General features: G+C 37.5%; 2 protein-coding genes across 4 annotated transcripts; one reads left to right on the top strand and one right to left on the bottom strand.

Annotated features, from left to right (window-relative positions):
- Positions 1-216: 216 nt before the first annotated feature.
- Positions 217-18,327, bottom strand: acsl1a (acyl-CoA synthetase long chain family member 1a). 3 transcript variants are annotated; one of them, XM_057331420.1, is made up of 21 exons: positions 18,222-18,327; positions 10,972-11,209; positions 8,226-8,340; positions 7,998-8,062; positions 7,800-7,901; positions 7,559-7,658; positions 6,796-6,971; positions 6,671-6,703; positions 6,502-6,553; positions 6,279-6,352; positions 5,467-5,544; positions 3,671-3,805; positions 3,435-3,569; positions 2,888-2,983; positions 2,727-2,799; positions 2,534-2,622; positions 2,094-2,210; positions 1,780-1,923; positions 1,548-1,649; positions 1,278-1,349; positions 217-1,173 (listed from the first exon to the last, which is right to left on the bottom strand). In XM_057331420.1, the coding sequence occupies exons 2-21, from the start codon at positions 11,164-11,166 to the stop codon at positions 1,033-1,035; spliced, it is 2,094 nt and encodes a 697-aa protein (XP_057187403.1). In that variant the 5' UTR covers positions 11,167-11,209; positions 18,222-18,327; the 3' UTR covers positions 217-1,032. The 3 variants fall into 3 exon arrangements, with proteins under 3 accessions (XP_057187403.1, XP_057187404.1, XP_057187402.1); XM_057331421.1 differs by lacking the exon at positions 18,222-18,327 and adding an exon at positions 13,888-13,975; XM_057331419.1 differs by lacking the exons at positions 5,467-5,544; positions 18,222-18,327 and adding exons at positions 5,597-5,674; positions 11,801-11,820.
- A 4,012-nt stretch (positions 18,328-22,339) lies between these two features.
- Positions 22,340-23,910, top strand: helt (helt bHLH transcription factor). The gene is made up of 4 exons (XM_057332755.1): positions 22,340-22,440; positions 23,044-23,148; positions 23,284-23,380; positions 23,463-23,910. Exons 1-4 carry the CDS (start codon positions 22,411-22,413, stop codon positions 23,906-23,908), a joined length of 678 nt encoding a protein of 225 aa, XP_057188738.1. The 5' UTR covers positions 22,340-22,410; the 3' UTR covers positions 23,909-23,910.

Here is a 23,910-nt window from a genome sequence, read left to right on the forward strand (position 1 = left end):
AACTGTAAGGGAATGTTTTGTGTAATGAAAGGATGCTAATATTAGAGTTATTATAAAAATATTCATTTACAAATATTTAAACTTACATGTCACCCTTTTAATAAGGATGTGACCGAGATTATCATAGAGCACATCCTTATTTACTTTGATGCAGGTCCAAATGCAGTCACACATATTTAAAATGGCACAAAACCTGAACAAATACTAGAAACAACCAAAAGTCAAGCCTTTATTTTAATTTCTTAAACACCCACATGCTACAAAGAACCTTTTTCACAGTTTACGTTACAACCTAGAATACAATAAAGAATTTAAAAACATAAACAGATGACTTATGAACACGCTTTACTCTCTAGGACAATGGCACAGCTGTACCAAGATTTCAAAGTGCTATCTGATTGTACCGTCATAAATTACAGAAAAAATACATAATGTTATTTCTGTCAAAATCAGTTTGGGGAATCCCATGCAAAGGGACCCGTGGTGTATTTAGAGAGAAATAGCTCGTTCTGAGGTAATAAAAACATTACCGTAGGGCATGTTTGAATCAGTCCAGTTTTAAAAACATGGATTCAGTAATAATACCTTTACATTTCAAATTGGTTAAAACATCTGCAAATTATTTTTCAATCTTGTAAGCACTTTGCTATAAAAGGTAACTCGGTGTGTCATTTTGTTTTACATAACCATAGTAGACTAAAAACAGACTTTAGGGTGTGTTCTGGATATGGTTATTAAACACAAGGCATTCACTGGCCTAAGGCATTGGGTTTGTCATCATTTTGTGAATTCTCAGCCCAGATAAACTGAAGGGTTCATGAAATGTCCGGCACATTTTATAAGACACCTTTGGCGCCCCCAAGTGGTGAAAATCACATTTGTACTTGACAACTTTAACTTCATGGAGTCCAAGAGTACATCAACAGTGTTTATAATGAACAACGCTGTCCCCATACGCCAACAAGCGTGCAAGTTCAGGAGTGTTCCAGGTGTGTCTCTTGCTTTCAGTGTCGACGGAGTAATCTCTTTCATTTACATTTTGATTTTGGCGTAGAGCTGGTCGATCTGATCCCTGAAGTGTCTCCTCAGCTCAGCTCTCTTGGCTTTCAGTGTTGGTGTGAGAAGTCCATTCTGAACAGAAAACATCTCTGGGTGCAGAGTAATGTCTCTCACCTACACACGCAAATTACAACGAAGGCACAAAAAAATCATTAATCAATACATAATACACCAGGTACATTTGCATTGTATGAGTTGTGTTTGTTAGAATATTTCACCTGTTCAAAAGATTTTAGTCCAGCTTCTTTCCCAAGTCGAACGATATCTTCTAGAATGGCATTTTTTAATTCCTGTTTGAAAGCACCAAGACAGGTTCATCAGGAATAGGACATGTTCAATGTCATAAAGTCTATGTGATTTATGCAGTAAAAAATGTCAATATGATCACCTAGAGTCATCTTATACTTTTCCTCAACAAGTCGAGAAATGTTTGGTGGTCTTTGCTAATAAAAGCCAATATTATGAAAAAACAATTCAAATGTTGTTACCTTGTTCTTGCACATTTCTGTATAGGAGCCCTCAATTCCTCTTTTCTTTGCCCATCCTGGCAGGAAGTCTGGATCAGGTACCACAATACCCACTAGACACGCCTGCAGAAACACAGCATGGGTTCACACACTTCATATGAATGTACATGTTCTATCCTGGTACCCACCACCCTGATGCATGGGTAGGTCTTCCCTATCAACATAGGGTCACTTTCATCAGTTTCCTTCTCACCTGTAGACTGTCTCCATGTATAAATATCTGTGCCACAGGATCACTGCGGGTGTAGATGTTCTCAATCTTTTCTGGAGCGATGTATTCACCCTGAGCAAGTTTAAAGATATGCTTCTTCCTGTCGACAATCTTTAGAGTCCCATTCTGGAACAACATAAATGCACTCGTTTCAAATTCAGTCAATTTGCTGGATCAAATACGAGATTCTTGTAAACCACAGAATAGATTAAATTAGGAATGAATTTGCAGATTTTTTTTTTAAAGGGGTAAATAAAGTCAAGACGTAACGAAGAGTAAGGAAGCAGAGGGCTTACTGGAAGCCATTTTCCAATGTCTCCAGTGTGCAGCCAACCATCTTTATTTATGACCTCTGCTGTTCTCTCTGGGTCATTCAGGTAACCCTGAAACACATTTGGTCCTTTCACACACACCTGTGGAGAGCACACACAGCAATAAACCAAGATTTACATTGCCATGCTAAAAATATGCAAATGATAGAAAGTACAATACATTATTTCCCTTTTAACGGGAATGTTCCTGGTTTAATACAAATTACATTTTTTTTAAAGATTTCGTTTAAATTACCACAGAAAACCATTTTGACTTTTCGACCCAAAATGAACTAAAAATATAATATAAATATATATATAAAAAATTAAACCATAAAGCAACACAATGGAAATAATCAGGGCTAGCAACATTATTATCTGAATATTCCTTTGAGACTGAATTTAGGATTGAAGTCATGACACACCTCTCCCTCTCCATTTACTGCAAAATATTTCATTTCAGCCACATCCACAAGCTTTACGAAGTTACAGGGCAGCGGCGCCCCCACGTGACCTAAACACAGAGACCACAAGAATCTGAATATGAATGTGACTATATCATCTATAATGTCAGTATATATTAAACAAGATATATCTGCTGTTCAGACTGTGTCTTACCTGCTGTCCAGTCTCCAGGAAGTGACATAGTGCAGCCGGCAGTACACTCTGTCTGCCCGTAACCTTCATAAAACTACAACACAAAGATGCCAAAATAATGAACCTGTGACTTTAAGAACAACAGGGGGAATCGTGATGTTGGGAGAAGTGTGTGTGTGTACCTGACAGCCCAGTGCTGCTCGCAGGAAGGTGAGAACAGTGGGAGATACTGGAGCAGCTCCTGTGACCATCAACCTCACACGCCCACCAAGACTGGCCTGTAGGGGGAGTGCATTTGTGTCACATATAAATGCTGAATACTAGAATGATGCGTTTGTTTTTGAGCAAACCGTCAGGGAACAGACTCTTTATGGTATGTACAATAAATACTCTATTGAGGAAAGCCAAGTTGTAATAACTAAAGTTCCCTTTTAGATGTGTGTGCATGTGGCCACAGACTTCTGATGTTGCTCCTACAGAGACCAAAATAAAAATGTATGCAGGAGTGAGACGTATAAATGTGTGAAAAAATGCTAGAAGTTGACTCTAGTTAAATGAACTCTTTTCCCGGTTGAGCCATTGGTTACATTTCAAAACCTCACCACTAGATGCCGCTAAACCCTTTTGAAACATTGCTCCTTTAACAGTCTGAAGGCTTTGAACAATAAAAATTGTTTCGAAATGTAGAAGGAACATGAATCAAAAACACATTTTCTCTTTTCCGATTACCTGCACTTTACTAAAGATGAGCTTGTCCCACATGCTGTCCTTCCTCACAACTCCACTCCTCAACTCTGCCTCTTTCCTGCTGGTGGCAAAATCCAGCATCCATCTTTTGAGCGGAGTATTAGCCTGTCCAAAGATCTACACAAAAACACATATGGACACATATCCAGCTCATCAACCATTGTGGAGTACATTGAGCATCAGATATAAATGCAGTGGAATACAAGTGATAAATGTACCTTATCAAACATACGGTTGAGTAGTCTGGGTACTACAGGAAACACAGTGGGTTTAAGAGCCTTCAAATCATCCATGAGCAGACGAATATCACCCTGAAAATATCCTATCTTGGCCCCATGGACCAGAAGCACACCCTACACAACAGACCAATGAAGAATTGTAATTACACTGTGCATTATATTGCTCAACACATTAGTTCAAAGTCAACCAAAGCTATTCTTTTAAAGGAATGTTATTGGTTCAATGCTATGGACAGCATCTGTGACATCCTGTTGATTATCACAGACAATTATTGTCACAAAACTGTATTCACAGTAATGCACTTACAGTACAATGAAAGTCTATAGGGCAATGTGTTCCAAAAGGTTTAAATCAGAAATATGAAATTCTTATATTCACTCATTGAATATATCAAATTATTATTGAATTGCAGTTTTAGGTTACAAAGTTGTCTAAATTGTACCTAGTGGTGGGTCTATTGTTCTCGCCTTATACATCTCCACTGGAAGTACTGTACTGTAGATGCATATTGCATTTTGTTAAAGGTCAAGTGTGTCATATTTAGGAGGAGGACAGAAATGCAATATAATATGTGATGCGATCTGGGAAAACCCAACACATGGTGAAATTGTACATATTTCAGATTTTAAAACCATAAGCTGGGTTCCAGCCTTTTCCAAAACCGTTTTTATTTTGTTCATACCTTGTATGCAACAAAAGTTATGGTTATCCGAAGTCGGCTGACCGCTATGATTTTCAGAAACGTAATTTTGAGAAAAACAGGTTTAAAGTTGGTGATGAAAAGCACAACAGTCAAGTATCACAAGTAAAAGTAATACTCTATTAACAATTTAATACAAAAAATTCCCTAGTGTTCAAAATATAAAACACACCGTATAAAAACCATTAAAATAAAGTGAAAATAAATATGCAAACCTTCCATGCCGTAGTTTACACAACACAAACGGGAAATGTGCATTGATACACCTTCATTCCACACATTATTTGGTTACTTTGATATGTGAACTGGCTTTGTAGCGTTAAGAGAGGGAAAGCTGTGGAACTTCACCTCCGCCGGCATGTACTAAACATCAGCTTGCCACTATAAATCGCTATTTTTCAGAAATAGATGTTTTCAGATAAGACAGACGAGATGTTATAAAATAATAATTCAACGAAAACCCAATTTTGATCCAAAATTGACTTTCAACCTATTATTTGATATTCCTGAAAACATCCCAGTGCGACATCCGACGGGTTTTCCCAGATTGCATCACATATACATGTGTTCAGAGGTGTAAAAAGACCATACATAATGCAGCGTTATGTTTTTAGTACCTTAGAATGAGCTATTTCTATCTACATTCACCAGGTTCACTATGTCTAAACAGACAAACTGCTCTACAAAATGCGTTTCGTAAATACGTTATCTCCTTCGGCAAAGAAGCGAAAACATGACAACATCCTTGTCCTGTGTCAGCAACCGTAGTGCTTTGAAAGGGAGGGGTGGAGTGAGTCGTTGGTTGCAATTCGCAATCTCACCGCTAGATGCCGCTAAAATCTTCACATTGATCCTTTTAGATTTAAATTTAGCTAAATTTAGGGCAGAGTAAAAAATTATAATCAATATTTTATCAATAAAACAGTATTGGCCCAAGAACAATCCTTTAAATCATCTTAATTTTATGCACACCCCAAATTGTGTGAGAAATGGTTATATATCAATAGTAAACAAATTTTACTAAAGATAAAAAGTCTCATGATGCATGTGTCATGATCCTTGTCTAATACATACCTCAACAACTCTCTCAAACATGTGTGCTAGTGGTAGATAAGAAATGTGAATATCTGTCTGGTTAAGCATGCAATGTACCTGTAAAATACACACACAAACACACACACGTACAGTGTGAAACAACGTGTACCTCCACTACTCTCTCAAACATATGTGCTAGCGGTAAGAAGGAGATGAGAACATCGCGAGGACTAGGCTTCAGCAACCCCTAACCACACAGACACAGGAAATACAACAGGAAACAGACGATTAAAACAGCAAAGTAACAGACAGAGAAAGAGAGAGCAAAAGAGAGAGATTAAGTTGCACTTGACCATCAAGTAAGAAAACACTTAAACACAAAGTGAGCCACAGCATGAGAAAGTTGCCTTCAGAAATGAATGTCTCTTATTAAATCTGACATCTCACAGATATTTGTGAACATTTTGTCATCTTCATGTTGTTCCATAGTCAGTGATGTCAACAAAAATCTGCATATGTGACGTGAGGACCAAATATGTTTTATTTTGTTGACGTCAAACCTAGCGTTATATGTCTTAATGCACAATATCAGAATGACTGTGAACACAAATGAGATTTGAATGCAATGACAAAGATTAAAATTTCAGATTGTTTCTCACACAGCAGTTGAAACCCAAAAGCTGCAGTCCCATTTAACTCTGATTTTGTGAAAAAGACAAAATGAATCCTTTTTTTAGTTCGACGAAGTAAGAAAATAATACACGTTCGGAACAACACGAGGGTGAGTAAACAATGACAATATGTACAATATATTTTGGGTAAGCAAAGAAATAAAAAAACTCTTGGTCTACCTCTGTCACTTTAATGAAAGCTGAACAGTTTGAAACAATGTTTCCATGTGTGATCATTGCTCCCTTTGGATTTCCTAGCAGACAAGAATTTATTATCAATATTTATTCTATGTGGGTAGTATAAATATTGCCATAATCTGACAGGAAATAATGAGGTAACATCTGAGAGAGAGATGTACTGTGATACATTATGTATTGGGTAAACATAGATGTGAACACTTACCTGTAGTTCCACTGGTAAAGCAAATAAGAGCAAGATCTTCTGGTTTAGGAGGCTAGAAGTAAAAAAAAACTCAGCATAGCATCCATGACTCATAGTAAACAGACATTGAATCAAACAAATCATTATTCCACACAGTCAATGAATCAATACAGCGCTCAGTTTCACTCACAATGGGTGTCTTGTGGTTGGCTTTGCCAATAGCCTGCAAAAATAATGAGTTCATTTAATGCAATACCAGTACAAGACTACCAGGGATCAGTTTACCAGTGTGTTTAGTGTGCGTGTCTTTAATACCTCCAGCTCCTTCATCCTCAGGATTTCAATGCCGATCTGTTGTGCCTGAGCAGTCAGCTCGCTGTCAAAGTCCTCCATGATCGCTATAGTTTTGATGCTGTGTTGACGTCCAGACACACAGCCCAGGATGAGACGGGCCTTATCAGCCATGTCACAGATCACCGTAGAGATGACGGCTATAAAAACACACCACGAATTTCTAACAATTTCATCATGCCAACACAACCTACTGTGTAAAATGTTAAAATTATATAATTAAACTTGAAACATATTTTCATTTGCAAGGGAAAACCAGTATTAAAACACAAATAGGAAAAAAGTACATGCGTAACATTTAAGGATTGTGATGAATGTTTTCCCTTTAAATTCCAATCACATATGGCAAAAAACAAATTTCAAGAAAAGACAAAAAGTTGCATTTCATGACTTAATGAAACAACCTTAAAAATGCAAAATGGACTATAAAAATAGAACAACAAATATTTATCTTCCAAAACATTTAAATAATACATTTTTTTAAAAATGTATTCATATCATTTGTTTAGAAAAAAGTATGAAGAAATTGTACGTTTTATTATATTATTTCAAATGTATGAATAAATGATATCAGGTAGGCTATTATGCGTATACTTGCATATCATCAGACTTGACTATGTGACATGAACAAAACACAAAAAATGCTTTAATTTTTTTCAGTGTCTATGTGGTTCATCACCAGCTGAAATGTCATGTGACAGCCTTGCATCTTACAGGTTTCCCTCACCTCTGTCGATGATGTAGCTGATGGCCTCTGTGCCCAAAGTGTCATACAGAGGAACTGCCACCAGAGAGTATGTGTAACACGCTAGTTCTGAAATCGTCCACTTCACAAACACACATAGTATGTTATGCAAATGTGGAATACAAAAATAAGATAAATAATTAAAACATAAAAATTGAATCAGGCTTATATTGGAACAATACTTTACATTTTGAAACGTTTTCATGTTGATGTTATAATTTACCTCTGGTCTGTTCTGTGCAAAGATGCCAATGTATTTGTCTCCGGATTTACTGTGACCTCTGTGGAGCAATGCTGAGCCTGTAAACTCAGCCCTGTCTGCTACCTACAAAACATACATCAAACAAATACATAACTCACACAAATACACAGCACATCATAAACAAGACTAGACAGTCTAAACAGATTAAAGCAGTCTTACTTCTTTATAAGAGAGCCATTTATATGGCTGGTTTGATTTGCGTGATCCTAGGCAAGGACCATTATCTATAAAAAAGGAAAATAACAGTGCTTTAAACTTTTAAAGTAATAAAACTACATGTACTTAACATATATGTACTATTACAAAATAAGAAGATCAAACACAGAAGTACAAATACAGAAGATCACCAGCACAGAATTTTCATGTCTGCTTTAAGTGAGTACTTACTAGACACTCTCAATCCTCGTGTGAAAAACTCGTACATCGTCCGAGCGTCATTATAGTAATATGCCATGAACGTGTCACTGTCCAGCAGAATGGACCGTCGAGCATATTCTCCACCCTAAAATATAAAAAACAATAATCTTTGGTGATAAGAATTAGCTGGGCAAGCATAGAATAATACTCTTTTTACAGTATTATTTGCTGAAATTATTGACCTAAATTTGATCTGCATTTGTATTCGATTAAAAACTATGGCTGCGTGATTAATCGCCAGGGCTGGGAAGGTTACTTTTAAAATGTATTTCACTACAGATTACAAGATACACGCTTTAAAAAGTAATTCGTAATGTATTTCGTTAGATTACACAAGTTCTGTAACTTCATCTAAATACTTTAGAATACTTTGGAATACTGATAAGGTACGTAACGCAAAGGGATCACCAAACAGAGGACCTGGTTTTCCTCTGCATTTTATTTTAAACAACATTAGTTTTCCACAATATATCTTAAAGCAAAAAAGCACACAAATCAGATTTGTGAGTAAGAAACTCGCAATTGTGAGAAAAAGTCAGAACTGTGAGATAAAAGAACTAAAACAAATTACTTAAACAAGGGACTCGCAAAACATGAAACCAGCCGTTGATCATTCAGGTAACCACAGACATTAAAGATGTCAATTTTTTATGTGGCAACTTGTATAAATCGGCTCAAATTGTGTAATGGAGTATATGAAAACTTCTATTGCGTGAAAGATCTTATTCAGAACAGTACTAAATAAAATTAACATGCAATTTCTATGAACCCAGATCCCTCTTATTTTGTTAAAATTATTCCAATTTTGCATATTCTGCGAGGGGCATGAAAATGAGCAGAACTGTAGTTTGGGATGGTATTGCAGAATGTCAGAGTCAGAGAATCACCGATTGCTGTTTACAGTCATTGCCCGTTACAGTTAATATAAAAATATATTATGAAATAATTATAAAATATTATTATGAAATAAATGCCATTGAAATTCCAAGTAATCACTTTGGTAATCTAAAATACTTTTTTTCGGATGTAACTGTAATTTGATTACCACCATTTAAAAAGTAACTGTAATGAAATACAGTTACTCAAATTTTGTATTTTAAATACGTAACTAAGTTCCATGTATTTCGTCACTCCCAAGCCCCGTTAATCGCTTATTCATATTTTAATCGTGATAACAATAGCAAGCACAAAACATCATCATGATTTGGTCCAGAAACTGTTCAGTTTTGGAGCGGATTGTATGAATGCTGTCATACTTCGAAATACGACATCTTAGAAGTCTATTAATTGGCTGTGAAGTGTAATAAACATGCTGAAGTGAAATGAAAACCAAAATCTAAACTGAAGGAATAATCATGATTAAATTTTATACAGAGTCTTTGGCCAGTGACTGTAATAGGGTGTAAAAGTCTCAATCACCAACATCAGCTATGGATGCTTCATTCCAAAGGAATTTACAGCGGGTCATTCAGTATGACTTTATGACTGTTTCCATGTGTTTCCATAGCAAACATCTGGTGTTTCTGTTAGACACATCTCTAGAGGCAGAGATGGACAGACTGTAACTGTGAGCAAGACTAAACACCTTATAATCTCAGCTGTCTGCATGAAAGAGGCTGTAATTATTTACAGTAAGTCGTCTGTCACGGCAGCCTGTGCACACTTGTACTTACAGTATGGAAGATTTTTTTTATTTATGGCAAATATAATTGATCCTTTTATTGACGTAGACATTTACTTGAAAGCATTTGTGAAATTCCTCCATATACGTTGGTTATACATGTGCACACATGTTCAGCGCATAGTCGCATACAGTAAGTACAGAATGGCAGGTTGGAAGCAGAAAAGAAGGAATGCTGTTAAAGGTTGACTATTCTAGGAAAAGCAGTTGATGGGATGTCCCCATGCTTTCAACACATATACCTACACACAACCACAAAACCTTTGTTCCACAGACAGCAAGCAGACGGGATCATTATCTAAACCACAATACACAGTACATTCGTTTTAAATTAAATGTACAGATGAGGACAAAGACAAGACAACTAAAGATATAGTGTTCATGCATGCAGGATTATAGCTCATTTGGTGTCTTGCAGTGAGAGAAACCACTTCACATTCTGGGTGAACCAGGAGGAAGCCACAGTCTGTGCTGCTGAACCACACTGAAGTGCAAGAGGAAGTTTGCAAGTAATCACTGAAACTCCTATCTGACACTATCGCTTTTATGCATTTAGGCTTGATCGAATAACTGGATCTGACATTTTAAACACTGCATACTTATTTAATACAACTTTATATGAACCCTTCCAGGTTTTAGACAACAATGTAAATTACAATTACGACTGAATTTCGACTGAAAAAGTGGTTATTGTAATGCAAGCTTTAACGCTCTCAGAGATATCTGTGCCATTACCGATTGTAGAACAGCATCATTTAACACAAATACTGGTGTCATATATTCTGACATCTCAAACCCTAAAACATCACAACAACAGACTAATGTTGTTAATAATTCTGTGTGCGGCTCATATGACCGTTTTATGTGTAAGTGGACTGTTCTCGCTCAGAATAAGCTACAACATGGACCAGATATCATTTCGACAGTCAGAGGTCCGACTAAGCCAAAGGCCTGGCTAAATCTCGCTCTTATCTTTTCATCAAGCGATATTTCACTCCTGCTCTTTGAACTTTTAGGAAGTATTTCCACACCTACCGAGACCTCCACCGACTGCAAACTGAGGTCGCATGGTGGCATGAGGGCTTTGGGACGAGTGGCCAGCCAGTAGGTGGTGATGGCAGCGAAGGCGCCCATGCCCATGAGCGTGTTGGTGGGTAAACTGCGCACATACTGCCTCAAGTCATCCAGCTCTGGTATTCTCAAGTGGCGGATCAGATCCTGGGCCTGCATCGCTCCGCCCCGGTGGGAAGCACTTAATGCAACGAACTGACGTCTGTAATGAAAACGCAGAAGAAAGATTTTCGATGGAAAGCGTTACATTTATGGGGGGAAAAAAATAGATATTTAGGCAATTATTGATTTTGCTTGATTTTCCATTTACTTCTGCCATGCCCTCCAGTTCCTTCTGTCTTTACTTTATTTTTATATTTATTTTGACAAAATATACAAAAAAGAAAAAATCAAATTGCGACTGACCAAATGTCAGATTCCATAATGTATCACATTGCACACATAGGCACACCTTTTACTTAAAAAACCTGAATCAGCGACTGGCAAATGCTTTTAAATTGTAATATTGCTATAAAAATTGTATCTTTATTTGTATGCCAGTACCCTGTTATAACATAAATTGCACTGATTACATAAACGCGTCGAGATGATGCATAAACAAACTCACTTAAATTTAAGATTGCTTCCACTCTCTAACTGTCTTGCAACCTGGCAACCCATTTTGCCAAATTTGAAATAAACCAGCCAATTTAGTAAAATCAAAAATAAACATTTCCGGAAAGGTTAAGCACTCCTGTTAATATGACACAGAAAAACAGGTTTGATTTAAAGCGCTCTTTCATACCTTATTTACCTCATTTAAAGATGATCTTATCTTTCATCCCTCTGTCTAGTTCACAATAGCTCCGCACGCACAAAGAATCGTGCTTTCTGTGCCTATAATAAATTCAGTAAATATTTCATGTGCATCAGTCCATAGCCTCCAGCTGTGGTATCTCTCCTTGTGTGTAGGGTTGGGTATCTTTGCATTTTATCGATTCCGATTTCGATTCTGCTTATGGATTCTGCTTCTTATTGATTCCCAGTTTAGATTCCACAGTTGAAGTAAAACTTTTAGATATCAACCAGGGGTGCGTTTCCCAAAAGCATCGTTAGCCAACTATGGTCGCAAGTTCCGTAGTAGTCCTTAAATGCAATGCATGTTATTTACAGCAAGAATTTGACATGAATGCGATCTGAACGTATTTATTAGTAGACGTCATTACTCCACCACCTGTGTGGCGTCATCAACTAGATTGCTGAACCAACTTGGTTCAAACAATGGATCTCCGACAGAGTTACTATGGCTTCAGGAAACAGCCGTAACTACATCGTTAAACAGAGTTACTACAGTTTCGGGAAATGCACCTCTGTATGGTCATTTAGCCTGCATATTGACTGGTAGGGATGTAACGATTCACCGTGAGCCGGTTGAAAATCGGTTATAATGAGTGACGATTCAAATCGGTTGAGGTGTGAACTGAATCGCAATACATTTTTTGAACAGCAGGGGCCGCTATTTTCACTGCAAATCTAAACGTGGACATGCTGATATTTCTTAAGTGCAAAAAAATCCAAGAAAAGCTCAGACAGTATTAGTTTGTTTATATTAAAGAGACTTTTTCTATTATTAATTTGTTATAAAATTGCAGTTTAGTTTTGTTATTTGAAATAAAACATTATTTTATTATACAAAGAAACGTGAAGCATTTAAGAAATAATGCAAGGGAAGTTGTTCATTTCTAATTTGTTTCAACTCATTTTGTAAAAATAAATCGTGAATAAATCGCATCGTGAGATCAGAATCGTGACTCGCATCGCATCGTGAGCTGAGTGAATCGTTACATCCCTATTGACTGGTTTCGTTTAAGTATACACATAGCAACCTTGTTTTGTCTGATTTATTACAATTTGTATTACCATAGCTTAACTACATCATGGTTAAACTGTAGTTATTGTAATGAAACTACGGTCAATTTGTGGTTCCTGTGCTTTATCACAGAAAATATGCACACGAGAATTGATAAGAGGAATTGAAATTTTAGTTTCAAGTATCCGATTCCTATTCCTATCGATTCCGATCCGATTCCTAGCCTTTCGATTCCGGTTCTCAATCGATTCCGGTTTTCGATACCCAAACATGTGTGTGTGGACTCGTTACAGAATTCTTCATTTAGCGGAGACCTCAGACACGTTCACTAAAGCTGAAACCTTCATTTAAAAGCTGATGGCTTTCCGGACCAATAAGCCATGTGCCAAATACAGCTGATAATATTTCTGAAGACACTCTCCAGCTATACCGAGGGTGAAAATGAGTGATAATGCCTGTGAACAGCACTGTTAATGTCCAGTTGATAATATGATGGGTACCTCAGGGGTCTGTGTGATGTCTGTCTGCTTAAAAGCTGTTTTACACTCTGACTTCTCAACCCTATCTATAAATACTGCACTATTGTTTCGCATCGTGCTCATCATCTAACGGTAAGCGATGCATGCTAATAGAGACAAGAGTTCAGATTAAACCTATTTGTCTAATGATGAATTGTTTGACTATATATATATATATATATATATATATATATACATTATGTAAACAGTTTTGAGATATTTAGTACATTAATACATGACAGTGTAATTTACAGCATAATTTATTTCACAAAACCCCAATAAACCAATTTAACAAAAGCTTGATAACAGATAACGTAACAGACACGCATTGTCCCAACTTTTTCATCTGACCCTACACTCCACAGCTCCTCTGCCCTTGAACTGTTAACAAAGACACACACAAGCTCATGCAAGTGAACAGATCGTGCCGAGCCTAAACCACACTACTAAAAGAAACCCTTCTGCATTTCCAACGTAAAACAAAAACTGACAGACACCAACATCAATACTTACTGTGTACCTCTGCAGAGAAATAATGCGTCTTAGTATGTGTTTTTCCCACGTATCTACTGTATGGTTCAGCAGTTAAAGTGACCTGTAATGCAGCGCTAAAGGAAACTATTGGCTATGAATAGTATAATGACCCTCACAGGCAGCAATACAACCACGTGAATCTCTCTCTGTCACTCTATCAATCTCTCTATACAATTTCATGTTCTAAATTTCCTGACATTCTTATTTCTTTCTAGTCTCTGAATCTGTCATGTCAGACTGAATATTTTTTACCTCTTTTTATGCCATGTGTTTGTAGTGTAAGTGTTTTTTTAAAGGCATCAAAACACAGAGATAAAGGAATCCCACAGCAGAACACACACATGCCACCTGCTTTTATCTTAGAAACGCAAGCACGTTTGTGTGTGTGTGTACGATAGTAGTGCAGCATAAATCTTGTCATGATCAAATACAATACAGTCATTCTTAAAGATAAAGAGAAACAATAATGTCATTCCATTTGTGACCGGACGTTACACATTAACATGGCTGAATCTCACAGAACCTGTCAAGAACATGCCTGTCTTATTTTAAATATATATTATATATATATATATATTCATATCCTATATCTGGTTACTACAAAATTTAAGTCCACATAGTCTTTAGAGCCACAGCCCTTCACAATGAACAGAGATCCGAATCTGTCTACATTCACTTCTAGAGAATTATAATTTAAGAGTTTTTTATTATTATTATTATTTAATGCAAATCTTACTTTATCCTTTTGATTTTCAAGTTAAAGGGATAGTTCACCCAAAAATGAAAATTCTGTCATCATTTACTCACCCCCATGTTGTTTCAAATCTGCATACATTTCTTTGTTCTGATGAACACAAAAGAAGATATTTAGAATAACGGAGGAAACCAAACCATTCTGGGGCACCACTGACTACCATAGTAGTTTTGTTTCCTACTATGGAAGTGGTGCCCCAGAACTGTTAAGCTACAAACATTCTTCCAAATATCTTCTTTTGTGTTCAGTGGAACAATAAAATGTCCAGGTTTGAAACAACTTAAGGCTGAGTAAATGATGACAGAATTTTCGTTTTTGGGTGAACTGTCCCTTTAAATCTGGTCTTTTGGCGTTTTTATGAATGCACACGCAACCATTTCAACCCTCGTTCTCACACTACACAGTATGTAATGTAAGGTTTTTATGGTGTTGTAACAGGGATTTTGTAAGCATAAAGCAGATAAAATTCATAACGATGTGTCTGTACGGCCACCTGAGATGCTTATGAGCAGACGTAAATGTGCATGTAAATGTGTGTTTCAGCAGGTGTGTGTGTATGTGTTTGGAACGCAGATGGGACATGTCACGCTGGTCATATGACGGGCCTGACAGCGTTTGCCCTCCGAGTGAAACCCAACCTCTCTCCATACTTGGACTGTAAAAAGCACAAACCAATGACAGAGCTACACTTACAATCACCCCCACAGAGGGTAAGACAGAGACAGACACAGACACAAAGAGAGACAGAATGTAACTTGTTTATCAATAGTTGCGCTTTCTCACATGTCTCGCAAGAGACAAACACACCTCACTGAATGTTTCCCGGTTAAACCACGTGTATATCTAACCTCTGTGAAAGTGGTGAAGAGCTTGCTAAAAACTTGCAGATGCCAACACTTACTAAGCTACATTCAACACTATTTATAACTCCACATACTTTTTATATTATTTTTGAAAAAAGCAAGCTGCGAATCTTTAAAACAAGGATTAGTGTATTTATTATCAGCTAGCAACTGAAAATATGGTGTCTTGGAGGTGTATAAAGACCTTACATAATGAAGCGTTATGTTTTTATTATCTTAGAAGGAGCTATTTCTATCTACATACACCGGTCCGCGGGTCCCCTTGCATGGAATTCGCCATGTTGTTTCTACAGTAGCCCAAAACGGACAAGCTGCTCTACAGAGTGCTTTTCGTAAATACGTTTCTTTCTTCCGCAGAACACAAAAGATGATATTTTGAAAAATGTTGGTATAACCAAACAATGGTACCCAATCATTTCTACTGTATGGATACTAAACCGATGCAAGTCAATGGGTACATTGTTCAATACCAGCATTCTTCAAAATAGGGTTATTTGACTAAAGATTGTAATTATAAAATGTTGTCTTAAATATCCTCTATACAGAGAGCTGTGGAACTATTCATGGGCCGCATGAGACCGAGCTAGAACTGGCTGATCTATACATAGACTCAACTACTGACAAGTGCATCACATCAATAATCAGAGAAAGTCAATGGGCTGTACTTGGTCATCATAGTAAGACAACTGATACAATGATATAGCACAAATAAATTATACTACACACTTCATTTACTAAATTATAATGCCTATAGTTACTGATAAAGCGGACAAAGAATTCAGGTGCATGTTTATTTAAAGCAGCTGATTTGTTTTTTAATGATAATGTTTTGTATGATAGAATTCCTACATTTTTGTATACAATTGTATCCAGTTACTTTTATCTTTCATAAAACCCCCCAAAAGACACTCCAGGCTAGATTGTGTCCATAATGGGCCATATTTGAACACTCCTATAGAAGCTAAACCACACCTTAAAGCGAATACAATACAATACTAGCAACCTTCTGTAAAAGGCCATAGGGTGATTTTGGTCTGAAAAAACAGATATTCATTTCAGATTCGAAATCTGAAACAGGCTAAACGATGAGCTTCTTTTGTCTGTTATTAGGTCAAATATTTTCACACAAAAAGAGCTGTTTAGCCAGTGGTCTTGAAATGGTTGTTTGAAGAACAGGTGTTGTTTTTGGGTGAGGCTACCACCATCCTCTGGATTGTTCGCCAGTCCCTTACAGCAACCTTATAAAACTAAGATTTATATTCAAGGTTATAGACTTTCACCATGCTATAGACTTTCCTCATAGAGAGGGTTAACATGAGCGGATGCATATCAAACCACCTCCCTGATGAGAAAAAGGAAACCGCATAACCTCAGACCACCAAAATTCCAAACATTCCGACCTCCAGAGCGTGTCTGCTGCTGCTACTCCGCATTTCTGGGCATGTTTACAAAACTCAGTACATCTGCTGTTCAAAATCTTAAAATGTCAGCCCACAACACTACACACAAGAACCCTCTGTTCTGCACATAAAAGAGGAATATGAAAGCGAATTAAAATGTCATGATAAGGAGAATGGAGACGACATGTGGAGACAAGCTGTGAGAATATTCTCTTACAATCAGAATACTAAAGAATTTAATAAAAACTGATTTAACGTCCTTTGCCAGAATGTTTTTTATTGAACAGGTATGTCACCCTTCCGATTTTTTTTACACATATTAGCTTCTTTGAGGAACTTATACAATGCAAGTTCATCTTTTTTCAGCTGCATCAACTAAATGAGGCCAAATCATCTGTGCTAAGAGGTCTGCTTGTCATAATCAACCTGTTGCATAATCTTGCTCTATTGGATGCTTTTAAGGTCAGCATAGGCTACTAGTTGTACAGCACATTCATATACATTATACACAATTCTTCTTAGAATGTCCTTTACAAATTTGCTAAAACCACACTGTTTAAGTTACCCCAGAGTTAAATGACATGTTTAGTGCCATGTGATTTGTGATGGGGATCAAGTCGGAGGTTAAACGACAAGGAGTGATGGCATACATGCTGCTGACAAGAGCTGCATTGTCTCCCCATACGATTCCGTTCTGTATTGGCTAATTAACTAACAATAGAGTAAACGGTGCGCTCATCGCGCGTCTCCAAACGCGGTCCATCTCCGCCCCTCGCTTTGTTTCCACTCTTTACAGTTATTCCAGCGTAACTTCATATTACATCGATGCTGCATCGATACTACATACAAACTTCAACTACCCACTCATAAACTGTACAACTTTAAAGCACCGTAAATCGCTTTGGATAAAATCGGCGTCTGCCAGATGCATAATGTAAACTTCAGCCAACCCAACCCCACTAGCACGCGTAGGTGAATGAAGAAAAAGAGTGACGAGACCAAACGTAACGTTTAGGAGCGTGTTTTACCGAGCGACTGTCTCTGATCTTTCCGCACAAGACGCAAAGATATGGACGCGCGCTTTCTCTCTCACACCAACGCGCTCGCTGCATTACGCATTCCTCCGCTTTGTGACAACGAGATCAATGCATTAAATGTTACTGTTAAATCGAGCATGCATGAGCCTAAAATAAATCCATATAATCATTTGCACTGAACGCGTTTTGTGTGAACATTTGAGAAGTTTGAATATTTAAATAACGATGTCAGTCAAGATTAGAGCAGAAGCGCACAAACCTGAATGAATGGTGCAAATGTTGCGTCCAAACTGATGTTATTTTGAGACGGATATGGCGCTCCGAGTAGTCTTTAGATAGGAAACCGGCTGTTTAACCAATCAGATTTAGCTTCACATGTTTGGGCGCGCATGAATCGAAAGAATGTTTTGCATTGGTCAATATTTAGTCACTTCTAGCACTCACGAACCATTTGTAATAAGACAACAACCTCAGGGGTTACAATTAATTAATAAATGATAATCCAAACAAATATTAGCGATAATGTTAACGAAGATTAGGCTAATATAAAATCAGACGATATTATTTTACAATGTTTATAGTTTGTACAAAAGCCCATAAGACAGACCTTCGTGGTACAAAAACAATTTAAACATATCATTGGTTCAGTATTTTTATGTGCATATTTTTTTTCAATTTTAATTTCTTTTTAGAGTGCATAGAAATGAATTTGTACCCTACATATGACTTTACTACACAAGTAAACAACCCTGCTAAACTATATGGCTCCCTCTAGTGAGCAAAATAATGCAATGATATGGATTTGTGAATTTTATGAATTTGTCTGAGACGCATTTATGTGGAAAAATAACAAGAAGCACTATTAGTTTCACCAGTATAATCCATTCAGTGAACAATACTTTTTAATAAGATTTTGCAGGAATTTTTTTTAACATTTACGTATTATTGATGATCTATTGTGATGCATGAACAATGCTAAATGTCTCGTGTGAAGTGATGCAGAGGAGACTCACGGTGGCGCGCGAAGCTAAAGGATTGTGTGTGTCTCTGGCCCCAGGTCACCACGGGTCACCGCCTCTTGCATGACAACACGTTGTCCGGAGGATCAACATTTTTTCCCATCAACGTAGGATTTTCACATCTCACGAACGTGCAACGCACTCAATACTGTTTAGTATTCAGATAAGGTTTACTTACATAGCCTATGGATTGCAGCTATATAGCCTAAAGTACATCGCATAAAAGTACCAGTAGCTGGTCGTATACGTTTTATATTTAAAATATAAAAATTTACTTTTGTAACCAGTTGTAACATCAATTAATAGTGAAAAATTAAAATACATTTGTAATTATTTTTGAAGACCTCTAAAGCTGATTTGAAAGTTTTTAGAAGGTTTTTTTTCTCGCCACATGATGGCGCTTTAGAATAAGTAATGAACTCTGACATCGTGGTGGATGATTTGTTTTAACAATTAGTTGTCTAAGATGTTCTGAAAAGGTAAAAAAAGTGTACATACAAACTATTTCTATTCAAATTAAATCATTAAATTGAAAAAAGTGATGTTTTGTCTATATATAAATCTTAAAAAATAGGCATATAGAAATAAAGGAAACAGGGAGGACAGTCAGTAGCACAGGGCAGTGGTTGCTAAGACTTATAAAACCACACTTAAAAAGCTTTGCCTTAGCAACCCCTCACACAAGCGAAAGCATTCCCTTCTGTCCGCAGGCTGGTTAGTCCCTCTGTAAAAAAGTGTTGGTTGGTTGGGATATAAGGCGAACTGTACTGCTGTAATCACTGTGACATGCATGACTGCGCTACTAATTCTCTTTCACATGGTTAGATCCTTACAGACAACATTCAGCTTTCAGGTAGCCTCCCTTTAAGACTCTGATCCCTATACAGAACCATGTTTGGACAGCCTTAAATACATCTTTTGCATCGCAATGAAACATTGATACGACAATTAGAAACTTTATGACAATTATGACATTTATAAGCAAAACATTTTACATAGACTTATGACAGACTATGGGTTTACAAAGGTCAGTAGTTTCATAATTTCAAAATGTTTGTATGTTTTAATGTTTTTATTAACATACTGTACGGTAATGATTTCAGAGGGCTTTACAGTTTCTTTAGATTTTAAATAGCACCTGCCTGTCATAAAAATCTGTATCTTGAACATTTAAACAAGAACTGTTCATATAAACCAAAACGCATGCAAGCGCTAAAATACAAAACTTCACAAATATTAATTTACATTGCTTTTAAATTATAAATAAATATATGACTACGCATCTACAGAACTGTATTAAAAGGTGACGTTTTTTCTTTATTTTTGCACTCTTGGAGACGCTAAACAAGAAACATGAGACACTTATTAGGTTTATGTCCAGTAGCCTAATATTTTACGCAATAGCCTATTTGTAAATATATTTTTTTGTCGAGGCATTTAAAGTCAGGTGTAAAAGACTTTAAAACGTAATTGTACTTGTCGTAATATTTATAAATTTTTCTCTTAATAGAATGTCAATATAGAATGAAAAAACACATGCATGATAAACTTGTTGCTTTGGTTTGGTTTTTGTTTCCAGCTTTTTCACCTTTTGTTTTCTTTAGGTGTTTTTTCCTTATAATATTTTTTGTAGTGTTTTGTATTGTTCAATAAATATAATTAAATTACTGTCATCGTATACATTTCTGCTGACGTATTGATTTTAATCAATTCACAACACGTTTTAAAAATAAGATTAAAAATAGTGAGGTTACAAAACTTCAATCTCTGAAACAAATTCGAAACATTTGTCGTGTCGGCTCCAAAGAGTGTTTGCATAAACTTTTTTGTTGTATATTCAACGATAAAAGTAATAGGATTTTATGCTTTAGTCTACATCGCTGGTGCTTTTCTTTTGCGCTCTGTATCCATTGCTTTGGCTATCCAATAAACTTGGATTCTCTAAAAGAAAAAAAATCTCCACGTCTTTGATTTTTCCCTCCACGATGCACACGATTTCGAACTTTAAACTATGGCCAACCTTCCGGATTAAAACGTTCCCAGTGAAAAGAAGCAGATGAGCCAGTCGTTTTGGCGCATGAAGTTTGAGACTGCTAGTCTGGGTGAACACAATAAACCTGTTGTTAACCTTGCTGTGAAAATATGTTTGATAAAAACAGCCAATTGTTGTATGAAATGTATTCAAGTATAAAATAATGCCCTTTGTTGGGCACAAACATGAGCAATGTGGGGGTACAAAAGTCCCCTGTGGCATGAATTGCGCTTTGGCGTCGCCACTTGGCGCGTTACCCAGACCCCTCTATACGCGATTGTTTCTTTCTTTCTAATGACATTTACCGGATCAAAACATGCTGTTAATTCGATCAGAAAGCTTCACCCTTCACAACAATACCAGAATGATTTCTCTCAAAGTTTGTTAAGTTGACCGAAATTAGGCAAATGAATAGGGGTCTCCAGGCGCAGGTGACGGACAATAATGCGCGTCAGCACCAGCTGCATTCTTCTTTATTTCTCCTTTTCTTTTCTTTCACTGCATTATTATAATTTAGGCCAATGAAACTATTCATTCCGCTCAATAGACATTTTCTTATAGGATAATAGGATACAAATTGAGCCCCTCTGAAGGGAATCCAGCGGTGGGTAACCCTCGTGTGCCAAAGACGGCTGGAGTCTGTAACATGGTCGGAGGGGCCGCTCGTGTGCCAGGCCGGGTCCCCACACCTGCCGAGGTCCCTAACAAAACTAGAGAATGTAAACAAAAACCCGACCGTAGCCCATGAAAGATGGACGTGTCACCAAGTCGTGTGAGAAACGCCTCGAACAAACGGGGGACTCCGTCTCCAAAAGGTCTCCCCTGAACTCGGCGGAACAGCCTATTATGTGCTTACTTAATTACTATAATAACAGTAGACAGGCTTTAAACCTGAGACGGGCTTGGGGTGGAAGTTAAGATCGCTTGCTGGGACCCATAAACAGGCGATCGTGTGAGAAACGCGACGTGGAACAGAAAGAGACGCCTTGCTTGAGGGGCTTTGTTTTCATTGCGCGCACTGCGCTCGCGAGGCTCCTGTGGCCATCACAGTTCACATCTCCAACATGGGCTCTTACTATGCAAATAATATTCTACAACTCATCACGTGTCTTTAGATAGGCCACGTGGATTAACAAAGTAGGTCTGCCCCCCGCTAGCCCACAGCTTCAGGTTTTACTATTTCTTTAACTGATCCTAAGTGCACACATTAACCAAAAGCTTGCCTTTAATCCTATGGAATAATTTAAGGCAATGAATGCGCTTGTCATCGGGGCGAGCGCTTTATAAGTCACTGCTTCCAGTGTTGCTCACCTCAGTTCGAAGCTTCTGGAGAGAGGACGACATACGAACTACAGCAACATTTTTTTTAGTTTGATCATTTTCCCTAGTTTTACCAAATGATGGCATCAAAGATGAAAGATCGCAAGGTATGTGGATAGGCACGATAGAGCACTAGAGTACATGCAGACCGTTTTTTTGTGTGTTTTTTAATATTTTGCTTTTAAATACCATTAAAACTCACTGGCATTTTTAAATCTTGAGTATTTTTTCAGAATGGAACTATTTTAATTTACAGTTGTTGTACACGCAAGGCTGCTCGCGCGCCTTTTTTTTAGAAAAATTAATCGCAGAATATAGTTCTTGCTTGATTTTACTGGACCTTACAACAAGCGACGTTTAATATCTAGAGCTTTTAGTAGAAATTACAAGTTAATTAGTTAATTTTAATTAGTAGTTAATTTTCTCAGTTGAGATGTAAAAGTGATTTGCTTCAATGATATACTGACTCGTCTGCCAGTGCGCGTCTAGGGCATCGAGAACACTATTGTGTTATTTACTATAGGGTATTTCAATGACTGATTTGGGTTTTTACACATGTTTAAAAAAATGACCACCAACAAGCCAATGCAATTATTGCTTTTTACAATGGTGACTTGTCCAACCTTATTTAGGAAAGCTATCCAAATCAGAATCATGCGTAACTGTGTATTTGGTAACTTACCATGCTATACTATGTTTCCTTTCCACAGAAAACGCCTGTTTCTCATAAGGTTATTGAGAAAAGAAGGAGAGATCGAATCAACAGATGTCTAAACGAGCTGGGAAAGACAGTTCCCATGGCACTGGCTAAACAGGTGCGCATTTAAAACACGGACCGATTTGCCAGGGTTTAAATGGCCTGTAAAATGTGATTTGCTCATAACTCCTTTTATTGTTGGTAAATATTTTTGATGAATTGTCTGACGAAAAACTGTTTTGTGTTGAAACAGAACTCTGGGAAACTGGAGAAAGCAGAAATCCTGGAGATGACAGTCCAGTATTTACGCGCGCTCCACTCGGCAGATTTCCCGCGCGGGAGAGAAAAAGGTGAATATGAATTAAAACGCAACAATTTAACAGAATAAAAAAATACAAGCATTCGCTCTCACACACCTCTTTGTTTTCGCAGGAGAACTGCTCACAGAGTTTGCGAATTACTTCCACTACGGCTATCACGAGTGCATGAAGAACCTCGTTCACTACCTGACCACAGTAGAGCGCATGGAGACCAAAGACACCAAGTACGCACGGATCCTCGCGTTCCTGCAGTCCAAAGTCGTTACCGAGCCCGTGTTTGGCGCTTTAGGTACCATTTCACCAGACCCAACAGACCTTTTGTGCCAGCTGGAGTACCAGAGTCCGAGCCCGACAGAGTCGGTGTTCCAGCAGAGCCCATCCGGACACTTTTCCTGGCACAGTTCGGCACGCAGCCCCACGCTCGCGTACCCAGCAGTGTCTCAGCACAGTGGATACTTGTCACCGGTTCAAGGACTTGATCATCATTACATGAACCTCATCGGGCACTCGCACCACAACGCCTTTAGCTTACACAATGTACAACACGCTGCTCTGTAAAT

The sequence above is a fragment of the Triplophysa rosa genome, linkage group LG4 (genome assembly GCF_024868665.1).
Source record: "Triplophysa rosa linkage group LG4, Trosa_1v2, whole genome shotgun sequence".
NCBI lineage: Eukaryota > Metazoa > Chordata > Actinopteri > Cypriniformes > Nemacheilidae > Triplophysa > Triplophysa rosa.